Raw genomic sequence first — 17500 nt, 5'->3', positions numbered from 1 at the left:
CATATATACACACACACATATATACACACACACACATATATACACACACACATATATAGTCACAGCACCAGCTTTATAAATATATATTAAATAAATATTCCCCTGATAAATCTGGTGCTCTTTTTAGCTTGCCCCCTATCCTACCCCTTCTCCTATCCTACCCCCTCTCGCCCCTTATCCTACCCCCTCTCCTCCTATCCTACCCCTTTTCCTCCTATCCTACCCCCTCTCGCCCCCTATCCTACCCCCTCTCGCCCCCTATCCTACCCCTTCTCCTATCCTACCCCCTCGCCCCCTATCCTACCCCCTCCTATCCTACTCCCTCTCGCCCCCTATCCTACCCCTTCTCCTATCCTACCCCTTCTCCTATCCTACCCCCTCTCGCTCCTTATCCTACCCCCTCGCCTCCTATCCTACCCCTTCTCCTATCCTACCCCCTCTCGCCCCTATCCTACCCCCTCTCGCCCCCTATCCTACCCCCTCTCCTCCTATCCTACTCCCTCTCGCCCCCTATCCTACCCCTTCTCCTATCGTACTCCCTCTCGCCCCCTATCCTACCCCTTCTCCTCCTATCCTACCCTCTCGCCCCATATCCTACCCCCTCACCTCCTATCCTACCCCCTCGCCCCATATCCTGCCCCCTATCCTACCACCTCTCGCCCCCTATCCTACCCCCTCCTATCCTACTCTCGCCCCCTATCCTACCCCTTCTCCTCCTATCCTACCCTCTCTCGCCCATATCCTACCCCCTCTCCTCCTATCCTACCCCCTCTCCTCCTATCCTACCCTCTCGCCCCATATCCTGCCCCCTATCCTACTCCCTCTCGCCCCCTATCCTACCCCTTCTCCTCTTATCCTACCCTCTCGCCCCATATCCTGCCCCTTCTCCTCCTATCCTACCATCTCACCCCATATCCTGCCCCCTATCCTACCCTCTCCTATCCTACTCCCTCTCGCCCCTATCCTACCCCCTCTCCTCCTATCCTACCCTCTCACCCCCTATCCTACCCCCTCTCCTATCCTACTCCCTCTCGCCCCCTATCCTACCCCCTCCTTTCCTACTCCCTCTCGCCCCCTATCCTACCCCTTATCCTCCTATCCTACCCCCTCTCGCCCCCTATCCTACCCCTTCTCGCTCCTTATCCTACCCCCTCTCCTCCTATCCTACCCCCTCTCGCCCCTTATCCTACCCCTCTCCTATCCTACTCCCTCTCGCCCCTATCCTACCCCTTCTCCTCCTATCCTACCCCCTCCCGCCCCTTATCCTACCCTCTCCTATCCTACCCCTTCTCCTCCTATCGTACCCCCTCTCCTATCCTACTCCCTCTCGCCCCATATCCTGCCCCCTCTCGCCCTCTATACTGCCCCTCTCCCCTTATCCTACCCCACTCACCCCTTATCCTACCCCCTCCTCCTATCCTACCCCCTCTCCTCCTATCCTACCCCTCTCCCCTCTATCCTACCTCCTCTCCTCCTATCCTACCCCTCTCCCCCCTATCCTACCTCCTCTCCTCCTATCCTACCCCTCACCCCCCTATCCTACCTCCTCTCGCCCCATATCCTGCCCCTCTCCCCTTATCCTGCCCCTTATAATGCCCCTCACCCCTTATCCTACCCACTCACCCCTTATCCTACCCACTCACCCCTTATCCTGCCCACTCGTTCTCCTATCCTGCCCACTCGCTCTCCTATCCTGCCCACTCGTTCTCCTATCCTGCCCACTCGTTCTCCTATCCTGCCCACTCGCTCTCCTATCCTGCCCCTCTCCCCGTATCCTGCCGCCCCTCACTCCCCTATCCTGTCTCCCCAACCCACCAATCTTGCCCCCCTATCCTGCCTCTCCTTGCTCCCCAATCCTGCATCCCCTCGTCCTATCCTGCCCCCTTCACTCCCCTATGGTGCTCCCCCTTGCCCCCTATCCTGCTCCTTGCTCCCCCATCCTTCCTTCCCTCCCCCCATCCTTCTCCAACCCTCCCCCCCCCCCTGCACTTTGCTCCCTCTATAACCAGCACAGGGTAGTCTGCATTCCAGTTAACCCCCTCAGTGCCAGCTGTGCATACTCCCTGTATCCACGTGTGACATCGACTGTCTCTGTGTCTCAGGCCTCCCGGTGCTGACTGTCTCTGTGTCTCAGGCCTCCCGGCCCTGACTGTCTCTGTCTCAGGCCTCCCGGCCCTGACTGTCTCTGTGTCTCAGGCCTCCCGGCACTGACTGTCTCTGTGTCTCAGGCCTCCCGGCACTGACTGTCTCTGTGTCTCAGGCCTCCCGGTGCTGACTGTCTCTGTGTTTCGGGCCTCCCGGCGCTGACTGTCTCTGTGTCTCAGGCCTCCCGGTGCTGACTGTCTCTGTGTCTCGGGCCTCTCGTGCTGACTGTCTCTGTATCTCAGGCCTCCCGGTGCTGACTGTCTCTGTATCTCAGGCCTCCCGGCACTGACTGTCTCTGTATCTCTGGCCTCCGGTGCTGACTGTCTCTGTGTCTCAGGCCTCCCGGCGCTGACTGTCTCTGTGTCTCAGGCCTCCCGGTGCTGACTGTCTCTGTGTCTCGGGCCTCCCGGTGCTGACTGTCTCTGTATCTCAGGCCTCCCGGTGCTGACTGTCTCTGTATCTCAGGCCTCCCGGCACTGACTGTCTCTGTATCTCAGGCCTCCCGGCACTGACTGTCTCTGTGTCTCAGGCCTCCGGTGCTGACTGTCTCTGTATCTCTGGCCTCCCGGCACTGACTGTCTCTGTGTCTCAGGCCTCCGGTGCTGACTGTCTCTGTGTCTCAGGCCTCCCGGCACTGACTGTCTCTGTGTCTCAGGCCTCCGTCAGGCCTCCCGGCACTGACTGTCTCTGTATCTCGGGCCTCCCGGCGCTGACTGTCTCTGTGTCTCAGGCCTCCCGGTGCTGACTGTCTCTGTGTCTCGGGCCTCTCGGTGCTGACTGTCTCTGTATCTCAGGCCTCCCGGAGCTGACTGTCTCTGTGTCTCAGGCCTCCCGGCACTGACTGTCTCTGTGTCTCAGGCCTCCCGGTACTGACTGTCTCTGTGTCTCAGGCCTCCCGGCCCTGACTGTCTCTATATCTCAGGCCTCCCGGCCCTGACTGTCTCTGTGTCTCAGGCTTCCCGGCCCTGACTGTCTCTGTATCTCAGGCCTCCCGGAGCTGACTGTCTCTGTATCTCAGGCCTCCCGGCCCTGACTGTCTCTGTGTCTCAGGCCTCCCGTGCCTGACTGTCTCTGTGTCTCAGGCCTCCCGGCCCTGACTGTCTCTATATCTCAGGCCTCCCGGCCCTGACTGTCTCTATATCTCGGGCCTCTCAGCGCTGACTGTCTCTGTGTCTCAGGCCTCCCGGCCCTGACTGTCTCTGTATCTCAGGCCTCCCGGAGCTGACTGTCTCTGTGTCTCAGGCCTCCCGTGCCTGACTGTCTCTGTGTCTCAGGCCTCCCGTGCCTGACTGTCTTTGTGTCTCAGGCCTCCCGGAGCTGACTGTCTCTGTATCTCGGGCCTCCCGGCCCTGACTGTCTCTGTGTCTCAGGCCTCCCGGCCCTGACTGTCTCTGTGTCTCAGGCCTCCCGGCACTGACTGTCTCTGTATCTCAGGCCTCCGGTGCTGACTGTCTCTGTATCTCAGGCCTCCGGTGCTGACTGTCTCTGTGTCTCAGGCCTCCCGGAGCTGACTGTCTCTGTGTCTCAGGCCTCCCGGCACTGACTGTCTCTGTGTCTCAGGCCTCCCGGCGCTGACTGTCTCTGTGTCTCAGGCCTCCGGCGCTGACTGTCTCTGTGTCTCAGGCCTCCCTGCGCTGACTGTCTCTGTGTCTCAGGCCTCCCGGAGCTGACTGTCTCTGTGTCTCAGGCCTCCCGGCCCTGACTGTCTCTGTGTCTCAGGCCTCCCGTGCCTGACTGTCTCTGTGTCTCAGGCCTCCCGGCCCTGACTGTCTCTATATCTCAGGCCTCCCGGCCCTGACTGTCTCTATATCTCGGGCCTCTCAGCGCTGACTGTCTCTGTGTCTCAGGCCTCCCGGCCCTGACTGTCTCTGTATCTCAGGCCTCCCGGAGCTGACTGTCTCTGTGTCTCAGGCCTCCCGTGCCTGACTGTCTCTGTGTCTCAGGCCTCCCGTGCCTGACTGTCTCTGTGTCTCAGGCCTCCCGGAGCTGACTGTCTCTGTATCTCGGGCCTCCCGGCCCTGACTGTCTCTGTGTCTCAGGCCTCCCGGCCCTGACTGTCTCTGTGTCTCAGGCCTCCCGGCACTGACTGTCTCTGTATCTCAGGCCTCCGGTGCTGACTGTCTCTGTATCTCAGGCCTCCGGTGCTGACAGTCTCTGTGTCTCAGGCCTCCCGGAGCTGACTGTCTCTGTGTCTCAGGCCTCCCGGCACTGACTGTCTCTGTGTCTCAGGCCTCCCGGCGCTGACTGTCTCTGTGTCTCAGGCCTCCGGCGCTGACTGTCTCTGTGTCTCAGGCCTCCCGGCGCTGACTGTCTCTGTATCTCGGGCCTCCCGGTGCTGACTGTCTCTGTATCTCAGGCCTCCCGGCCCTGACTGTCTCTGTATCTCGGGCCTCCCGGTGCTGACTGTCTCTGTGTCTCAGGCCTCCCGGTGCTGACTGTCTCTGTATCTCGGGCCTCCCAGTGCTGACTGTCTCTGTGTCTCAGGCCTCCCGGCACTGACTGTCTCTGTGTCTCAGGCCTCCCGGCGCTGACTGTCTCTGTGTCTCAGGCCTCCCGGCGCTGACTGTCTCTGTGTCTCAGGCCTCCCGGCGCTGACTGTCTCTGTGTCTCAGGCCTCCCGGCGCTGACTGTCTCTGTGTCTCGGGCCTCCCGGCACTGACTGTCTCTGTGTCTCAGGCCTCCCGGCGCTGACTGTCTCTGTGTCTCGGGCCTCCCAGCGCTGACTGTCTCTGTATCTCAGGCCTCCCGGAGCTGACTGTCTCTGTGTCTCGGGCCTCCCGGCGCTGACTGTCTCTGTGTCTCAGGCCTCCCGGCACTGACTGTCTCTGTGTCTCAGGCCTCCCGGCACTGACTGTCTCTGTGTCTCAGGCCTCCCGGCACTGACTGTCTCTGTGTCTCAGGCCTCCCGTTCCTGACTGTCTCTGTGTCCCAGGCCTCCCGGCGCTGACTGTCTCTGTGTCTCAGGCCTCCCGTTCCTGACTGTCTCTGTGTCCCAGGCCTCCCGGCGCTGACTGTCTCTGTGTCTCAGGCCTCCCGGCCCTGACTGTCTCTGTGTCTCAGGCCTCCCGTTCCTGACTGTCTCTGTGTCTCAGGCCTCCCGTTCCTGACTGTCTCTGTGTCTCAGGCCTCCCGGCACTGACTGTCTCTGTATCTCAGGCCTCCCGTTCCTGACTGTCTCTGTGTCTCAGGCCTTCCGGCACTGACTGTCTCTGTGTCTCAGGCCTCCCGTTCCTGACTGTCTCTGTGTCTCAGGCCTCCCGTTCCTGACTGTCTCTGTGTCCCAGGCCTCCCGGCGCTGACTGTCTCTGTGTCTCAGGCCTCCCGGCCCTGACTGTCTCTGTATCTCAGGCCTCCCGTTCCTGACTGTCTCTGTGTCTCAGGCCTCCCAGCGCTGACTGTCTCTGTGTCTCAGGCCTCCCGGAGCTGACTGTCTCTGTGTCTCAGGCCTCCCGGAGCTGACTGTCTCTGTGTCTCAGGCCTCCCAGCGCTGACTGTCTCTGTGTCTCAGGCCTCCCGGTGCTGACTGTCTCTGTGTCTCAGGCCTCCCGGTGCTGACTGTCTCTGTGTCTCAGGCCTCCCGGCCCTGACTGTCTCTGTGTCTCAGGCCTCCCAGCACTGACTGTCTCTGTGTCTCGGGCCTCCCAGCGCTGACTGTCTCTGTATCTCAGGCCTCCCGGCACTGACTGTCTCTGTGTCTCAGGCCTCCCGGCCCTGACTGTCTCTGTGTCTCGGGCCTCCCGCACTGACTGTCTCTGTGTCTCGGGCCTCCCGGCGCTGACTGTCTCTGTGTCTCGGGCCTCCCGGTGCTGACTGTCTCTGTGTCTCGGGCCTCCCGGTGCTGACTGTCTCTGTGTCTCGGGCCTCCCGGCGCTGTCTCTGTGTCTCAGGCCTCCCGGCGCTGACTGTCTCTGTGTCTCAGGCCTCCCGGCGCTGACTGTCTCTGTATCTCAGGCCTCCCGTTCCTGACTGTCTCTGTGTCTCAGGCCTCCCGGCCCTGACTGTCTCTGTGTCTCAGGCCTCCCGGCACTGACTGTCTCTGTGTCTCAGGCCTCCCGGTGCTGACTGTCTCTGTATCTCAGGCCTCCCGTTCCTGACTGTCTCTGTGTCTCAGGCCTCCCGTTCCTGACTGTCTCTGTGTCCCAGGCCTCCCGGCGCTGACTGTCTCTGTGTCTCAGGCCTCCCGGCCCTGACTGTCTCTGTGTCTCAGGCCTCCCGGCCCTGACTGTCTCTGTGTCTCGGGCCTCCCGGTACTGACTGTCTCTGTGTCTCAGGCCTCCCGGCGCTGACTGTCTCTGTGTCTCAGGCCTCCCGGCGCTGACTGTCTCTGTGTCTCAGGCCTCCCGGCACTGACTGTCTCTGTGTCTCAGGCCTCCCGGCACTGACTGTCTCTGTGTCTCAGGCCTCCCGGCGCTGACTGTCTCTGTGTCTCAGGCCTCCCGGTTCTGACTGTCTCTGTGTCTCAGGCCTCCCGGTGCTGACTGTCTCTGTGTCTCGGGCCTCCTGGCCCTGACTGTCTCTGTGTCTCAGGCCTCCCGGTGCTGACTGTCTCTGTGTCTCAGGCCTCCCGGTGCTGACTGTCTCTGTGTCTCAGGCCTCCCGGCGCTGACTGTCTCAGGCCTCCCGGCGCTGACTGTCTCTGTGTCTCGGGCCTCCCGGAGCTGACTGTCTCTGTGTCTCGGGCCTCCCGGCGCTGACTGTCTCTGTGTCTCAGGCCTCCCGGTGCTGACTGTCTCTGTGTCTCAGGCCTCCCGGTGCTGACTGTCTCTGTGTCTCAGGCCTCCCGGAGCTGACTGTCTCTGTGTCTCAGGCCTCCCGGCACTGACTGTCTCTGTGTCTCAGGCCTCCGGTGCTGACTGTCTCTGTGTCTCAGGCCTCCCGGCGCTGACTGTCTCTGTGTCTCAGGCCTCCGGTGCTGACTGTCTCTGTGTCTCAGGCCTCCCGGCGCTGACTGTCTCTGTGTCTCAGGCCTCCCGGCGCTGACTGTCTCTGTGTCTCAGGCCTCCCGGCGCTGACTGTCTCTGTGTCTCAGGCCTCCCGGCACTGACTGTCTCTGTGTCTCAGGCCTCCGGCCCTGACTGTCTCTGTGTCCCAGGCCTCCCGGCGCTGACTGTCTCTGTGTCCCAGGCCTCCCGGCACTGACTGTCTCTGTGTCCCAGGCCTCCCGGCCCTGACTGTCTCTGTGTCCCAGGCCTCCCGGTGCTGACTGTCTCTGTGTCTCAGGCCTCCCGGCACTGACTGTCTCTGTGTCTCAGGCCTCCCAGCGCTGACTGTCTCTGTGTCTCAGGCCTCCCGGCGCTGACTGTCTCTGTGTCTCGGGCCTCCCGGCGCTGACTGTCTCTGTGTCCCAGGCCTCCCGGCGCTGACTGTCTCTGTGTCCCAGGCCTCCCGGTGCTGACTGTCTCTGTGTCCCAGGCCTCCCGGCCCTGACTGTCTCTGTGTCCCAGGCCTCCCGGTGCTGACTGTCTCTGTGTCTCAGGCCTCCCGGCACTGACTGTCTCTGTGTCTCAGGCCTCCCGGCACTGACTGTCTCTGTATCTCAGGCCTCCCGGCGCTGACTGTCTCTGTGTCTCAGGCCTCCCGGCACTGACTGTCTCTGTGTCTCAGGCCTCCCAGCGCTGACTGTCTCTGTGTCTCAGGCCTCCCGGCGCTGACTGTCTCTGTGTCTCGGGCCTCCCGGTGCTGACTGTCTCTGTGTCCCAGGCCTCCCGGCGCTGACTGTCTCTGTGTCCCAGGCCTCCCGGTGCTGACTGTCTCTGTGTCCCAGGCCTCCCGGCGCTGACTGTCTCTGTGTCCCAGGCCTCCCGGTGCTGACTGTCTCTGTGTCTCAGGCCTCCCGGTGCTGACTGCTAACACTGCACCCTATGCTCCCCTCTCTCTCTGCACATTACGCTCCCCTCGCCCTCTGCCAACACTGACTCTCCGCTCCCCCCTCCCTCTGCTAACACTGCAGCCTGCGCTCTGCTTCCCAACACTGTAACCTGCGCCCCCCTCTCCTCTGCTAACACTGCAGCCTGCACTCCACTCGCCCTCTGTTATTATATAGTATAGTATATACTATATAATATAGGTATAGTATAGGATTATATATAGGTATATATACTGTATATACACTGTGACAGGGGGCGGTGGTATTATATATAGATATATACTGTATATACCCTGTGACAGGGGGCGGCGAAGGGTCTTCCCCTGTGTTTTCTCCCCCTAGCTAATATTTCAGGACTAGACTGGATGTCACCCAGAGAACAATAACCAGGGACGGTCCCCTCTAGTGTCACCATCCTTCCTAAAATAGAGCCACCAGCTGCTCTCCTCATCATGCACCCTCTCCCTCTTTTTACCCCCATCCTGCCCCCTATAATCTCCCCTATTATCCCCAGCACTCACACCAATACCTCATATTCAGACCACTCTCTATCTCGCTTCCCCAGATCTCTCTGTATTATCATGTATCTACAATCTGTTCTCTTATATAACCCCCCCCCCCCCTCTCTCTTTCAGGTTATACCACTCCTTCTAACCCCCTCTCTTCTATACCAACTCCATCTCTCTCTCTCCATCTCTCTCTCCTTCCCAGTATTAAGAAAGCAAGTTATAATATTTATATAACAGCAACTCCCAGTATATCCTCTCTAACTGCCCCACCCCCTCTCAGTATCGTGCGGTCCCTCTCTCTCCTGCACTCTCTCTTCCTCCTTCCTCATCATTCTGCTCTAGTTTTTTCCTCTCTCAGTTACTCTGTCTCTCTCTCCCCTCTCTCTCTCCCCCCCTCTCTCTCCCCCCTCTCTCTCTCCCCCCCTCTCTCTCTCCCCCCTTTCTCTCTCCCCCCTTTCTCTCTCCCCCTCTCTCCTCTCCCCCCCTCTTTCTCTCCAGTTGTTTCTCTTTTCACTCTTCCACTTCTCCTCCCCTCTCTCCGTATCTGTCTCCCTCCCTCTCCCTGACCGTCTATTTGTTTCTCTCTCTCACCCTCTCACTAGCTGTGTCAGACTGTATCTTGCAGTCTCTCTCAGTCCCTGGCAGTCCTTCCCTGACCGTCTCTGTACTTGGCTGTCTCTCTCTGACCATGACAGTCTCTCTCTGCCTATGACTGCCTCTCCATAATACTGGCAGTCTATCTCGGTCCCTGGCCAGGACAGGGATCTCTCGCTGACCATGTCTCTCCTTGACCCTAGTTGCCTCTCTCTGACCATGACAGTCTCTTTGTGTCCCTGTCAGTCTCTCTCTGTCCCTGGCTGTCTCCCCCTGACCATAGCAGTCTGTCCCTGACAATGGCGTTCTCTCTGTCCCTGGCAGTCTCTCTGTGTCCTTGGCCGTCTCTCTCTATCTCTGTCCCTGGCCGTCTCTCTCTCTGTCCCTGACTGTCTCTTTCCTCTCTGTGACAGCCCCCCCCCCCCCACCTTCGTCCATCGCACAGCAGCCTTGCAGCTGATACTCAGATATGCAGCTGTCCCCCCCTCTGACTCATCACTTGGTACAGTCCTCGCCGGCTCTTGTGCTCAGTCCTCTGGGACTGCGGCTCGGACTGTTCCACAGGCTCACAAAGCAGAGGGGAAGACAACCGGCTCTATGCTGCAGTCCACGCACAGCTGTACGGTCAGTCCCGGGCACCGGAGATAAAGGGGGCTCAGGGGGGAGAGAGAGGGGGCAGGGGAGGAGAGAGAGGGGGCACAGGGAGGAGAGAGGGGGGGGCAGAGAGAGGGGTGCACAGGGAGGAGAGAGATAGGGGGCGCAGAGAGGAGAGAGAGTGGGGGCCCATGGGAGAATTGGAGGGGGCACTGGAGAGAAGGGGAAGGTGGGGAATTGAGGGGCACAATTGGGTGAGGGGGTACAGTAGAGAGTTAGAGAGAGAGGGCACAGTAGAGAGTTAGAGAGAGGGGGCACGGGAGAGGGAGGGGGCACGGGAGAGGGAGGGGGCACAGGAGAGAGGGGGCACAGGGAAAGTATGCTTGCACAGTGGAGAGAGGGGGCACAGGAAAGAGAGGGGGCACAGGGAAGAGAGGGGGCACAGGGAAGAGTGGGGGAACAGGGAAGAGAGGGGACACAGGGAAAGGATGCATGCAGAGGGGAGAGAGGGGGCACAGGGGAGAGAGGGGCACAAGGGAGAGAGGGGCACATGGGAGAGAGGGGCACAGGGGAGAGAGGGACACATGGAAAGGATACATGCACAGGGGAGAGAGGGGGCACAGGGAAAGGATGCATGCAAAGGGGAGAGAGGGGGCACAGGGGAGAGGGGGAAAGGGGCACAGGGGAGAGAGGGCACAGGAGAAATGATGCATGCACAGTGGAGAGAGGGGGCACAGGGGAGAGGGGGAAAGGGGCACAGGGGAGAGAGGGCACAGGAGAAAGGATGCATGCACAGTGGAGAGAGGGGGCACATGGGAAAGAGGGGGCACAGGGGAGAGAGGGCACAGGGAAAGGATGCATGCACAGGGGAGAGAGGGGGCACAGGAGAGAGAGCACCAGGAGGAGTACCAGAGGAGATAGAGGGGGTGGGGGTACAAAGGAAAGAGAGAGAGCACAGGAAAGGAGAGGGCACCAGGAAGATGGGGGATTCAGGGGAGAGAGGGTGCACCGGGAGATAAGGGAAACAGAAGAGAGAGGGGGTACAGGGGAATGAAGGCATGCCAGGAGGATGGGGGGCGGGGGCACAGCAGTGAGAGGGGCGCACAGGGGGCAGAGAGAGGGCACAGTGACAGGGTGAAGAGGGCACCGCGAGAAATCCACAGGGGGTGCAGAACAACCACCGATGGATTGGATAGGGCACACAAAAGCCAGCGGGAGGATATATATATAATATATTATGTGTGTGTGTGAACAAGGTATAGAGAGGCAGAAAGTGAGGAGAAAGAGAGAGTAAAAAAGAGACTGTGACAATGGGAGGGAGAGAGGACAGAGAGAGGAGAGAAGTGACATAGAGAGGAGAGAAGTGACAGGGAGAGAGGAGAGAAGTGACAGGGAGAGAGGAGAGAAGTGACAGAGAGAGAGGAGAGAAATGACAGAGAGAGAGGAGAGAAGTGACAGAGTAGAGAGGAGAAAAGTGACAGGGAGAGAGAGGAGAGATGTGATGGAGAGAGAGGAGATGTGACAGGAAGAGAGAAGAGAAGTGATGGAGAGAGAAGTGGCAGGGAGAGAGAGAAGTGGCAGGGAGAGAGAAGTGACAGGGAGAGAGAAGAGAAGTGATGGAGAGAGAAGAGAAGTGACAGAGAGAGGAGAGAAGTGACAGGGAGAGAGAGGAGAGAAGTGACAGGGAGAGAGAGGAGAGAAGCTGTTTTGGGCCCATGTTGTAATTTTCGCTCTGTGATAGGACCCAGCTTACCCTGACAAAGATCGGGTTAAAAAGTGCAGGTTATGTGTTTACTGTGTGAGGGAGAGAGGGGCGTGTGTGTGTGTGTGGGTGTGTGTGTGAGGAAGAGAGGGGAGTTTGTGTGTGAGGGAGAGAGGGAGTGTGAGGGAGAGAGGGAGTGTTTGTGTGGGGGGGTGTGTGAGGAAGAGAGGGGAGTGTGTGTGTGAGGGAGGGGAGTATGTGTGAGGGGAGAGAGGGGTGTGTGTGTGAGGAAGAGGGGAGTGTGTGTGTGTGTGAGGGAGAGAAGGAGTGTGTGTGAGGGAGAGAGGGAGTGTGTGTGAGAGAGAGGGGAGTATGTGTGTGAGAGAGAGAGGGGAGTATGTGTGAGGGAGAGGGGAGTGTGTGTGAAGGAGAGAGGGGAGGCGTGTGTGTGAAGAACAGGGGAGTGTGTGTGAGGGAGAGGGGAGTGTGTGTGAGGGAGAGGGGAGTGTGTGTGAGGGAGAGGGGAGTGTGTGTGAGGGAGAGGGGAGTGAGGGAGAGAGGGGTGTGTGTGTGTGAGGGAGAGGGGTGTGTGTGTGAGGGAGAGGGGCAGAGTGTGTAGGAGAGAGGGGAGTGTGTGAGGGAGAGGGGCAAGTGTCTGGGGAAGTGTGTGAGGGAGAGAGGGGAGTGTGTGAGGGAGAGAGGAGTGTGTGTGTGTGAGGGAGGGGGGAGTGTGTGAGGGAGAGAGGGGAGTGTGTGTGAGGGAGAGAGGGGAGTGTGTGAGGGAGAGAGGGGAGTGTGTGTGAAGGAGAGAGGGGAATGTGTGTGAGGGAGAGAGGGGAGTGTGTGTGTGTGTGAGGGAGAGAGGGGAGTGTGTGTGTGTGAGGGAGAGGGGAGTGTGTGTGTGAGGGAGAGAGGGGAGTGTGTGTGTGAGGGAGAGGGGAGTGTGTGTGAGGGAGAGGGGAGTGTGTGTGAGGGAGAGGGGAGTGTGTGTGAGGGAGAGGGGAGTGTGTGTGAGGGAGAGAGGGAAGTGTGTGAGGGAGAGAGGGGAGTGTGTGTGTGTGTGAGGGAGGGAGAGAGAGAGGGGAGTGTGTGTGAGGGAGAGAGGGGGAGTGTGTGTGTGAGGGAGAGGTGTGTGTGTGTGACAGAGGGGAGTGTGTGAGGGAGAGAGGGGAGTGTGTGTGAGGGAGAGAGGGGAGTGTGTGTGAGGGAGAGGTGTGTATGTGTGTGTGTGACAGAGGGGAGTGTGTGTGAGGGAGAGAGCGGGACAAGTCCCACAAACATACACAATATGCACAAATAGAGTTACAAATGACAGGATTGTTTCTATAAGTTGGTGGCGGGGGGGGGGGGGAGGCAGTTGGGGAACGTGATTCTGGTTTGGTGATTGGAGTTGGCACCCTTGGCCTGGGGCACGGAATAGTGCAGCACTGTGTGCAGGTTATGAGTGTATATCACGTGTATATCACCCCTGACTCCTGCAGTGATGTTACAGGATATGATACTGTGTATCCTCCATGTGTAACAAGCAAAGACACAGAAATATAAGTGGGGAAGGGGGAATAACATCTTATCTCCCACTCTATATGACACGCAGATCTCCGGGGGATCTCTCTGACGCTCTCCCCCCTCCTCTATCTTGCTCAGATCTCTGCAGGTCTCTCTCTCACGCTTTCCCTGATGGTCACTGCCCCCTTCTCCCTCTCATATCTCCAGGGATTTCTCTCTTATGCTCTCCCTCCTTTCCTGACTCTCAGGTCTCTGGGGGTCTCTTTCTCTCTCTATGACTCGCTCTGTCAGATCTATGGGGTCTCTCTCTTTCTCCTTCTCTGTCTCTCTGTTTCTTTCTGTCAGATCTCTGGGGTCTTTCTCTCTTCCTCCCCTCTCCTTCTCTGACTCTCTCTTAGATTTCCGGCAGTCTCTCTCCTTCTCTGACTCTCAGATCTGTGGGTGTCTCTCCCTCTCTGACTCTCTCTCTCACATCTCTGGCGTCTCTGTCTTCCTCCCCTCTCCATCTCATTCTCTGGCTCTCAGATCTCCGGGGGTCTCTCTGTCTTCCTCCCCTCGCTCTCTCTCTCTCATTCTCTGACTCTCTCTCAGATCACGGGGGGTTTCTCTCTCTTCCTCCCTCTCTCATCTCCAGGGGTCTCTCCCTCTGACTCTCTCTCTCAGATCTCTGGTGGTCTCTCTCTTCCTCCCCTCTCTCTCTCATTCTCCGACTCTCTCCCTCTCAGATCTCTGGTGGTCTCTCTCTCTTCCTCCTCTCTCTCCTTCTCTAACTCTTTTTCAGATCTCCGGGGTCTCTCTCTCTCTCTTCCTCCTCTCCCTCATTCTCTGACTCTCTCACATCTCTGGGGGTCTCTCTCTTTCTCCCCTCTCTCATTCTCTGACTTTCTCAGATCTCCCCAGGTCTCTCCCTCCCTCTCTCAGATCCCCAGGGGTCTCTCTCTTCCTCCCCTCTCCCTCCATCTCTGACTCTCAGATCTCACGGGTCTCTCCCTCCCTCTCTCAGATCCCCAGGGGTCTCTCTCTTCCACCCCTCTCCCTCCATCTCTGACTCTCAGATCTCCACTGGTCTCTCTCTTCTTCTCCTCTCTCATTCTCTGACTCTCTCTCTCAGATCTCCGGGGGTCTCTCTTCCACCCCCTGCAGTCGGCCAAGTCCTTCTCTGGGACGCCCCACAGTCTGAAGCATCTGAGCCGTGAGCTGAGGACATCCATGGAGGGGGAAGTACAAGGAGATAGCAGAGGTACCCCACATAACACCCCAAACATAAACTAATACCACCATTATACCCCCCTAAAACCTGCAAAGTACCCTCCCAACACCTTCTCCACAGCTTCCTCTTTGGCTCCTCTCCCCCTCCCTCTCGCTTTATCTTCTCCCCCTCTCTGAGTCTCCTCTCCACCCTCCCCCAGGAGCTGTTCTCTCGGTCGCTCGCAGATAGTGAGATGCGTTCTGCTCCGTACGAGTTTCCAGAGGAGAGCCCCATCGAGAAGTTGGAGGAGAGGAGACAGCGCCTGGAGAGACAGATCAGCCAGGATGTCAAGTGAGGCCACGCGGCAGGGCCACAGGGAGGAGGGGCGATGAGACGGCCATGGGCGAGATATGGACCCCGGGAAAGAGACATGGGGAGGAAGGGCCGTTAGTATGGGTAATGGGAGTGATATGGGCCACGTGGGAGGGCCACAAGAAGGAGAAGCCATTAGAGAGGGCCATGGGAGAGATATGGGTCATGAAAAAGTAGAGTCCAGGAGGGCCACTAGAGAGTGTCATGGGAGAGATATGGGCCACGGGGGAGGGGGACATAGGGAGGAAGGGCTAGCAGAGTGGGCCATGGTAGAGATATGGTCATGAAGAAGAAGAGGCCAGGAGGGCACATGGAGGAGGGGCCACTAGAGAGTGTCTTGGGAGAGATTTGGGCCACAAGGGAGGGCAGCGGAAAGGATGGCCATTAGAGAGGGACATGGGAGAGATTAGAGCACGGAGTAGTAACACGGGAAGGCAGGGATCAAGAGAGAGGGAGAGACCATGGGAAAGGCTACGAGAGAGGGAGCGGCCTCTAAGAGAAGGGGTCACGAGGAATCTATTATAGGGGTCAAGGAGAGATTAGGGCTGCACAGGAGGTAATTAAGGGAGCACAGTAATTAACTGTGTCTCTTTTCTTTATGACCTCTTTCTATCCTCTTCCCAACCCCCTCTTCTTTATCTCCCTTTCTCTTTCTGTCTCTCTGCCTCCATCTATCTCTCTCCCCTCTGTCTAACGCTCCCTCTCTCTCTCCCTCTCTCTCTCCCTCTCTCTCTCTCCCTCTCTCGCTCTCCGTCTCCCTCTCTCTCCCTCAATTTCTTGCTCCTGATTTCTCTAGACTTGAGCCTGACATTTTACTTAGAGCTAAACATGATTTCATGAAAATTGACAGCAGCTCAGACTTAGAGTGAGTGTGTCCTCTCCACCTGTCTGCACTTGGGCCTGCCATTCACTCATCTCATTTTCTGCACTCTAACTTTCCTTCTGACACTCTCTCTCTCTCTATCTTTCTTATTCAAACTCCCAATCTTCCCACATTCTCTCCATCCCTCCATCGCCCCTCTGTCGCTATTTCTCTCTCCCCCTCTCTCTATTTCCCTTCCCCCTCTCTCTTCCTCCTCTCCCTCCTTTCTCTCCCCCTTCTTTCTCTCCTTCCCCCTTTTCATCCCTGTCTCCCCTCTCCCCTCCCTCTCTTCCCCTAACCTTTTTACCCTCCTACCCCTCTCTCTCTCTCCTCCCTCACACTTTCCCTCTCCCCCCCTCTCTCTCTCCATTCCACACCCTCCTCTCTCCCCCTCCTCCATCTCTCCCACCCCTCCTCTCCCCATCCATCCCTTCTCTCTCTCCCTCTGCCCCCCCCCCTCCCAGGTTGTACAGAGAGGAACATGAAGATATGTTGGATCATTTCTCTAAGGAAGTTCTCCTTGAACGAGAATATCAGCGCGTTTCCATCTCGGGAGATGAGAAGTGTGGGGTGAGCGTGGGTGGGTGATAAGATAACTATGGGGGGGTGGGGGTGTGTGACAGTGGAGCTTTTTGCCTCCCCCCTCATCACAATGAGAGTCTTCCCTCGCTCTCCAGGCAATAGGTTCCCCCCCGCTCTCTCTCCCAGAAGTGTGTGCCCCCTCCTCAGTGTGCTTCTCTCTCCCCCCCCCACCAGGTGCCCTTCACAGACCTGCTGGATGCTGCTAAAAGTGTGGTGCGGGCTCTGCTTATCCGTCAGAAGTACATGAGTGTGTCCATGCAAAGCTTCTGCCGAATCACAGCCCAGCACCTGCAGGACCTCAGCGAGGGGCCCCTGGACAGCCCCCCCCGTGAGGAGGGGACTGACACCCCCTGTGGCTGAAGGTGAGGGGGGGGGGGGGTAGAGAGAGGCGGCTAAGGGGGTTGCAGGGGAGGGAGGGTTCCACATGTCTGGTGATAGTGTTGTACATGTGTGTGTGGGAGAGACTGTATATGTGTGTTGGGGGGCTGCACATGTGTGTTGGGAGCTGCACATGTGTGTTGGGGAGCTGCACATGTGTGTTGGGGGCTGCACATGTGTGTTGGGGGGCTGCACATGTGTGTTGGGGAGCTGTACATGTGTGTTGGGAAGCTGTACATGTGTGTTGGGGAGCTGTACATGTGTGTTGGGGAGCTGTACATGTGTGTTGGGGAGCTGTACATGTGTGTTGGGAGCTGTACATGTGTGTTGGGGAGCTGTACATGTGTGTTGGGGAGCTGTACATGTGTGTTGGGGAGCTGTACATGTGTGTTGGGGGGCTGCACATGTGTGTTGGGGGGCCTGTACATTTGTAGGGAGGGCTATACGTATGTGTGTGTGGGGGAGCTGAACATACTGTATTGTGCGTGTGGGGTGGCTGTACATACTTGTGTGGGAGATTGTACATGTCTGGTAGGGGGCAGTACGTGTCCTGTGGCCCTTACATGCTGGTACGTGTTTGGAGGGGCTGCACATGTGGGTGGGGGGCTGCACATGTGGGTGGGGGGGCTGTACAAGTCAAGGGGGGGCAGTACGTCTGGTGATTGGGGGGTTGCACATGTTTCGTGATGGGGTCCGCTCACGTGTGGTGGGAAAGGGGTCACTGCTGGGACACGTGTGCAGAAGGTTTTGCGGCCCCCCCACATCTTGGTGCTCCCTCGCCCCACAGATGCCCCCGTGCACCCCCCCTTCGCGGTGCAGCACCCCTACGATGTGTGTGACCCCAGCACATGCCCCCTGACCTGGGCTTTGGGCTGAAGATGGTGGGCGGCGTGGTTCACGTGTACTCGAAGCGTGCCGTCACTGACACGTGAGCCAAATATATATATAATATATATACAGTGTGTATAATATGTGTGAGGTGTGTGTGCTGTATACAGGTCCCGGGATTTATCACTGTGTCACATGTCACTTTGTGTCCCCCCCCCCAGGAGCACCGAGCTGGAACTCCCGTATCCGGACCTGCCGGAGTTTGTAGCCGATATGAATGTTCTGATGGCATTGATCATAAACGGCCCATGTGAGTGAGCCAGCGAGGGGGGTCATGTGACCTGGCTGGGGCCGGGGGAGCAAGTGGGGTCAG

At 58.4% G+C, this 17500-nt stretch overlaps 1 protein-coding gene across 1 annotated transcript in view; it reads left to right on the top strand.

Moving 5' to 3' along the window:
* The window catches only part of AMPD2 (adenosine monophosphate deaminase 2), a 27048-nt gene that overhangs the window by 1482 nt on the left and 8066 nt on the right, over nucleotides 1–17500 (top strand). The window contains 9 exon segments of the mRNA XM_075615378.1: nucleotides 14028–14131; nucleotides 14133–14156; nucleotides 14326–14456; nucleotides 15274–15342; nucleotides 15804–15909; nucleotides 16096–16276; nucleotides 17087–17152; nucleotides 17155–17227; nucleotides 17349–17437. Of these exon segments, the coding sequence (XP_075471493.1) occupies nucleotides 14028–14131; nucleotides 14133–14156; nucleotides 14326–14456; nucleotides 15274–15342; nucleotides 15804–15909; nucleotides 16096–16276; nucleotides 17087–17152; nucleotides 17155–17227; nucleotides 17349–17437 (843 nt within the window).

Source organism: Ascaphus truei, chromosome 9 (genome assembly GCF_040206685.1).
Source record: "Ascaphus truei isolate aAscTru1 chromosome 9, aAscTru1.hap1, whole genome shotgun sequence".
In the NCBI taxonomy this organism is placed as follows: Eukaryota; Metazoa; Chordata; class Amphibia; order Anura; family Ascaphidae; genus Ascaphus; species Ascaphus truei.
This window is presented reverse-complemented; position numbering and strand designations above follow the sequence as displayed.